The 7,151-nt window shown below is 39.0% G+C and overlaps 2 protein-coding genes across 2 annotated transcripts in view; one reads left to right on the forward strand and one right to left on the reverse strand.

The window, feature by feature from the left end:
• The window catches only part of Zdhhc15 (zinc finger DHHC-type containing 15), a 100,776-nt gene that overhangs the window by 16,549 nt on the left and 77,076 nt on the right, over positions 1 to 7,151 (forward strand). The window contains exon 2 of the mRNA XM_005369709.3: positions 1,425 to 1,451. Coding sequence (XP_005369766.1) covers positions 1,425 to 1,451 — 27 coding nt within the window. The remainder of the gene's footprint in view (positions 1 to 1,424; positions 1,452 to 7,151) is intronic.
• Uprt (uracil phosphoribosyltransferase homolog) overlaps positions 1 to 7,151 on the reverse strand; it is a 154,642-nt gene that overhangs the window by 9,573 nt on the left and 137,918 nt on the right. The window lies entirely within an intron of this gene.

Consider the following 7,151-nt stretch of genomic DNA (forward strand, 5'->3'; position numbering starts at 1 on the left):
GTTCTGCTCCGTTCACTCCTCCCACCTACGTTCTAACCTATCAGGGCAAGCAGCTTCTTTATTTAATCAACCAATGACACTCCTCCCACCTACGTTCTAACCTATCAGGGCAAGCAGCTTCTTTATTTAATCAACCAATGACCTTCCTCCATCAAGCTCAGAGAGACGCCATGCTCCCCTCTCCTGGGCAGACGCGAGAGCTCTGCTCTCTGAGGCACAGGCGATGAAGCTCCGACCCAGGATGGATGTAGGCTAGAATCTTTCCCGGCAAGTGCACCTTGGGGTGCTACACACATGATTGGAAATGGGCTAGTCCAGGTGCAAGAGTTAGCCGAGAAGAGGCTAGATGGTGATGATAAAGGCAGATATGTCCCATTTGTATGACGGTGTTTTAAACAGGAGTGATACATAACTCACAGTAAACCTGCAAGAGATGACTGGAGGAGCTAGATGTAGTATATGGGGAAGTCTCTGGAGACTAGAATCTAGTCCCAACTCTACTGCTTTCAGAACAGTGGTCAATGAATCATAAGCTAGTTGACATTCTATTGTAAACAGACTTTTTATTAGGTGACTTTTGCCCAGTGGTAGCTTACCTAAATATTCTAAGGATGTAGAAGATAGGTGTCTTTTGGTTTCCATTGCTCTGATAAAGTACCATGACCAAAAATCAACTTATGGATGCAAGGGTTTATTTTATCTTATAGCTTGTCATGCATTGCTGAGGGAAATTAGGACAAGAAACTGTAGGCAGAAGCTGATGCAGAGGCCATGGAGGAGTGATACTGGCTTGCTCATCATGGTTTGCTCAGTCTGCTTTCTTATAGCAACCAGTTGTAGGACTACCAGCCCCAAGGATGGCACCACCAACAAAGGCCGGGGCACTCCACCACCAATCAATAATTAAGAAAATGCTCTACAGGCTTATATCCTGCCCTATATTATGGAGGTATTTTCTCCATTGAGAGTCCCTCTCCCCAAATGACTTTAGTTTATGCCAAGATGACATGAAACTATCCAGCACAGTAGGTCATGCAAGCTAAGCTATGAGATTCAATAAGTTAGATATATTAAAATACTTTTCTTTCCCTTTCTTTCTTTCCACATCGCCCTTCAACTCACTTTGTAGCTGCAGATGATCTCTACTGTCAGCCAACTCCTCCTCCTGCCACCTCCCAAGTTCTGAGTTTGCAGGCATGCAACACCATTCTCAGTTTTATGTGGTGCTGGGGAGCGAAAGGAAGCTAGGCACACATTTTACCAGTTGGCCTATATCCCTAGCAGAGGACTTTCAGGTTAATGATATTTTTCATAGTGGGTTAACTGGGATATAGCTTCGTCATCAATTTCACTAATTTTTATCTCTCTCTCTCTCTCTCTCCCCTGTCCTCTCTTCTATCTCCCATTTTCTTTTCTGTTCACAGTTACTGTTTTGAGCCCAGTAGAAAAAGGTAAGTGTGTATTGTGAACTGTGTTGGTTAGAAATGTGTTATGTATCCTTTTCTTTTTCAAAAAGCGAATTATATAGAGTCTATAAACTGAGGAACTTTAACAAAAATATACTTGGTTTATTAGAACAATTAGGGTGATTTATTAAATGAAGCTTACTCAGAAATAGAGCAAATCATATTTTTGGTGGCCCTTTTGGCTATAAAATAGCAATTAGAAATGATATTCATCGTGAGATGGACACAGGTAATCACATTATCTTCCACAGTGACTCCTAAGCTCTCTCTTGTTCTGCCATTATTGTTCTAGATACCTGGCCTTTCTTCCCAACCCATCCCCTCTCTAAGATATAGAGTGAGGATCCCACAGACCTTGACCATCGCAGCTCCTGTATATTTTTGTGCTCCTCTCCAGATCATCACCATCTTAGCTTGATCTACATACATTTTTTAAAAACACTGAGGCACTTTGCATTTAAAATGTGTAAGCGAATCATAAGTCTCCATGAACAATTAGCTCTATATTATTTTATAAGTAAGATCCAGAGTATATATAGTATAGTTTATAATGTCACTTTTAATTCTCATTTCATGAGAGTTTGTTGTTAGAATTCATGGACCTTCCCAGCATTCAAGATCTGCTGTGTTACCATTCTGCTTTGCTATTTATTGGTCATTTAACATGGATAACAGAGCAGTAGGAATGGGAGACAATGGATAATAGTACTTAAAAGTGTGGGCTCTAGAGCCAGATTGAATTTACAGCTTGGTTCTTTTTTTCTCTTTAATAAAATATCTTACCCTCATCCTATTATTTGCATACATAATAGAAGCAATAATACTACCTAATTTGTGAAGATGTTATGAAGACAGTTTAATTGCACATAAAGCAGTTAGAACAAGGGTGAACAGAGCACATCCTAAAAGCTCAATAAACATGTACTGTTATTGTGACAGCAATAGAGCAAGTCTTAAGTTGCCATTTATTCTTATGTATGGTTCTTACAGACAGAAATCATCTTGTATAAATACTAAATAATTATAAATATTTTCAATTACAAACTTTCAATACCAGCTGGATGGGGTTAACTTAAGTGATATTCTACCATAAAAAGCATAACAATGTTCTTATTATTCCAAATAATAATAATAACTTATTGTGCTTTGTATCCTGCTAATACAAAAATGTATAATTTTATTGTTTCTTCTGACTCTAGGAGTCCAAAGTTCTTTTCCCCTGACCATTCTTAAATTTATCCACACAGTAATCAATGACATTAGATTTTGCATCTACATTCTGTACTGGGGTATAGTGGAATTTAGGAAACAGAAGGTATAGGTTGGAGATCTAGCTGTGGCATTTGCTAGCTCTGTGACCTTCATTGGGTAACTCGCCTTCTTTGAACTTTAATTTTTGTAAAAAGTAGCAGCACTTTGACATCTCAAGGCTCTACTGTAAACTAATAAATATCTGTAGCTAGTCTGCTTGTTAGGAATCCTGATGTAAAAGAGTAACAACTGCGACATTAACACCTAACAAAGCAGACTTGCTATACACAGTAAGCTAATGACTATTTGAGGTCCCTAAAAACTCTGTAAATTTGTGACTTGTCTCCAGTAACACTGAATCTTTAAAGTAGAATTAAATAAGTAACATGACAGTCAGGCGGAAAGGAAATCTCCCAATTACATGACTTTTTATTGTCTCCAAAGTTGAAGAAAACTATAGTCAAACATACTGGAAGAGGTTTGTATTTTTGGTCCCCTTTATGGCTCCTATACTGGGTTAAATAGTCTTCCAGCAAAATTCATGGCCACTTGAATCCTTGGGGCATGTCCCTATTTATAATAGGATTTGGGGTCATGTATGTAATCATGTCAAGATGAAGTCATACCAGATTAGTCTGAGCCTCAGTAATTTGTGTTCTAAAGGAAATTTGCATTTGTAGAAAGATAAAAGACTCACTGTCAGGAGGAAGAGTGGTCATGGAAGGAGCATTAAAGTTTATCTGCAACCAAAAGAAGTTAGAAAAAAAGCAGGGAAGCATTTGGTACTGGAGTTTTAAGCAAGAGTATACTCCAGAACTTTGAGGGAATACATTTCTGTTTTATTAACTGTCGGGGACCAGACTCAACAAAAACAAAAATACTTCTTGCCAGGGTAGCGGCGTGGGGATTTAGAAATATAGTAAAGAATATGAAGATGCAAATGAAAATAATAAAATGGAGAAACAGAATAGTATCAGGAGGGAATTTCAGTGAGTACTGTAATTCGCCCGAATTAATTTCCAATTGCTTAAAGTACCCCTGACCCCAAAATGTAGGAGTAAGACAAAAAAATAAAAGAAACCTGTGTTAACATGATACAAGGAAATGAACATACCAATTGAAGGTCATAGTTAAACATTCTGTTGCTAGAAAAAAAAAAACAAGTCACACCCACACCCTAGACCAAAACATTCTGTAGGCAAACCACTCCCTGGGAGGAATCCATTGTTATCTCCATAAATGGGGCTGGAAATTAGTTGAATCCTTAGACTTTTGTTTGAGGTGGAAGCATATCTACTTCTCTATTCCTTAAATACAAGGTCTGGATATTAGCCACACCTGTTGATAATAACCTTGGGAGAGCAGAACTCTCTGCTCTAAATCTAGGTGGGACCTTCGTTTGAGGTAGAAACACAAACCTTGAAGGAATAGAGGTAAGTTCCAATTCTCTGGCCTTTGGACAATGTGGAAATAGGCTCCACAGTAAACCAGCCAAGTTTAGTTTCCTAAAGCCCCAGGAAACTAATAATGTGACTAGTAAGTTTCAAATTTCAAATTCTTTTAACAGTGCTTTAGAAGTTAGGAGACTTGTAACATTAACAGATAAGTAAGACTTTGGTGTCAGACCTTCCTGGGATTAGTTGACTTTGCCACTTCCCCTGTATATGACATGGGGAAATTAAATTAGGTTTCACTTTCCTCTTTTATAAAATGAAGATAACACTTACCTTCATGAATATTCTGAGCAAATAATTTAGCATTGTGCCTGGTGTATGATAAATAGAAGTAGTAGTAGGTACTATTACTGTCTGATGATAATAATTGCTGGTACTAACATTGGAAAGGAACTGGAAGGTTCTTCTAAGAAGTATGCCATATTCCAGGACGATAATTCCTCATGATTCCACTTGTGAATAGATGGTCAAAGTTCATGTATTCATATTGTAGAACAGTTGAGATTTAAAGAAATAAAATATTTTTACTTAGTAATGTTGATTCTTGTGAAAAAGAATAGAGGCTAAAGTCCAGGTCATCTGCAGCAAATATCACAATGATAGATACTGTAACGGAAAAATTAAAAATGCTGCAGGATCCCCGTGGTGGCAGGCAGAAATGTTGTAGGTCCCCAAGCAGTGGTAGTGGGTTATGTGGCAGCAGGCAACGGGCCCTGAGAGCAGCCAGTCCCAGGCAGAGATGGCTGCCTGTTCCCGAGCAGTGGCTGGCTCCAGGCAGGGAGACACAATGGCGGGAGGGTAAGAGACAGAGACATGGATAGGCATGCCATGCAGATGGAGGTTGGATATTTATTCAGGGGGTTATGGAGGGGGAAGGGAGAAGGGGGAAAGAGCAGAGAGAGAGAAGAGAGAAGGAGTGGACATGGCTTGTCTCTTAAAGAGACAGAACAATCATTACAGATATTGCATGAACTTTGACCTCTGCTTACTGGCTTGATTTCCCTGGCTTGCTCAGAATGCTTTCTTATAAAACCCAGGACCACCAGCCCAGGGATGGTGTAAGCGGAGACTGCTCTTTTGTTTTCCAGTCACCCAGACCTGAATAACCACAGAAAAACTATATTAATTAAAACACTGTTTGGCCAATGGCTTAGGTGTATTCATTGCTAGCTCTTACATCTTGAATTAACCCATTGCTATTAATCTGTGTATCACCATGAGGCTGTGCCCTGCCAGTAAGATTCCTGCATCTTTCTCCTTCACAAGCTACATGGCTGACTCTGCCTTCTTTCTCCCTGCATTCAGTTTAGTTTTCCCCACCTAGCTCTATTCTGCCCTGCCATAGGCCTAAGCAGCTTCTTTATTAACCAGTGGTAATAAAACATATTCGTAGCATACAGAGGGGAATCCTACATTAGGATGGTACCATACCATGGGCTAGACCCTCCCACATTTATCACTAATTGAAAAAAAGCCCTACAGCTGGTTTTCGTGGACACATTTCCTCAACTGAGGCTCCTTCTTCTCTGATGACTCTAGCTTTTATCAAGTGGACACACAAAACAAACCAGTACAAGGATCAGAGATAAGCTAACAAGTGGAAATTTAATAAGAACCAAGAATGAAGTAAGGCTAAAGATAAACTTAAGAATGACATGCACATTAGGAATGATCCATCATTTGGTCCAATTATAATTAAAAGTAATACACTGTTCACAGTTGCTCATCTTTGCAAAACACCATTAATCATTGTAAACAAAAGTTCAGTGCATCCTCTGCAGATTCATTAGATTTTTGAAGGTTTACATTCTAAATTCTCTGGGTTCTTCCTTAAAGTTAAATGATTGCAATTACTTACCTTCTCAAAAATGGTTGTACTTTATAAATATTAAAGCTATTGTGGACTTGAGTCCCCTCAAAATTGATAGATGGTGTCTACCTCCCTGTACTCCAGAATATAACTTTATTTGAAGTAATTAAGTTAAAATGAGTTCACTGGATTAGGTTCAAATTCAGCAATAGAAATCCTAGCTAAGACAATCTTCATTTCAGGGTTAGGAGAGGGAAAAATTTGCAATTAAGTTATTCAACATAGTATCATTGTGAGGAAGAGCATCTTTATAATATACTTATAAAAGCAAAATAAATATATTATCATTTTTAGTATAAAATAAGATAGGGTGTTATGTCTTTAAAATTATTGTGTATCTGTAATTATTTTCTGACCAGCACCACTTTTTAAAATGCAAAGCAGTGTGGATAGGGCTGAGGCTGCTTTGCCTTTAGGCTCCACCCAGTCCAACATGGCAGAAGTATGTTCACTGCCTTTTAGACTGCTGGGTGGGAGCTGCGCTGACCACCTCAACTCTAGGAATGATTTGGCCCATGCTGCCATCAAGTAACTTGCAGCATACCACTCACAAACCCCATTCAAGTGCTTGGCCTCCTGAAAGAGCCAGAGTTTGTTGTGGCAGCACATACCTGGAAGCAGCCATTTAGAAACTGCATGTGTTTGTGTTTGTTTTCCTACCACTAAATCAGAAAGACTTCTCTTAAAGGAGCCATGGTGCTCCTACTCGCTTCCAGCAAACAGAGACTATTTGAAAAAAGAATGCTCTCTCAGGTTTTATTAATGAAGTCACCCATGCTAGTGCCAATTGTTGGAGGTTACTCATTTGTTTCTCAGCTGCCCAGACTCCTGAAATAATCACACAAAACTGTATTAATTAAAACACTGCTTGGCCAATCACTTAAGCGTATTTCTGGCCAAGTCTTACATCTTCAATTAACCCATTTCTGTTAATCTGTGTATCACCACAAGGTTGTGGTCTACCAGCAGAATTTCAGTGGGCTCCATCAGAGGCATCTGTCTCCTGCAGCAGCTACATGGCTTCTCCTGACTCTCTTCTTCTTCTTCTTCTTCTTCTTCTTCTTCTTCTTCTTCTTCTTCTTCTTCTTCTTCTTCTTCTTCTTTTCTCTC

Source organism: Microtus ochrogaster, unplaced genomic scaffold (genome assembly GCF_000317375.1).
Source record: "Microtus ochrogaster isolate Prairie Vole_2 unplaced genomic scaffold, MicOch1.0 UNK57, whole genome shotgun sequence".
Lineage (NCBI taxonomy): Eukaryota > Metazoa > Chordata > Mammalia > Rodentia > Cricetidae > Microtus > Microtus ochrogaster.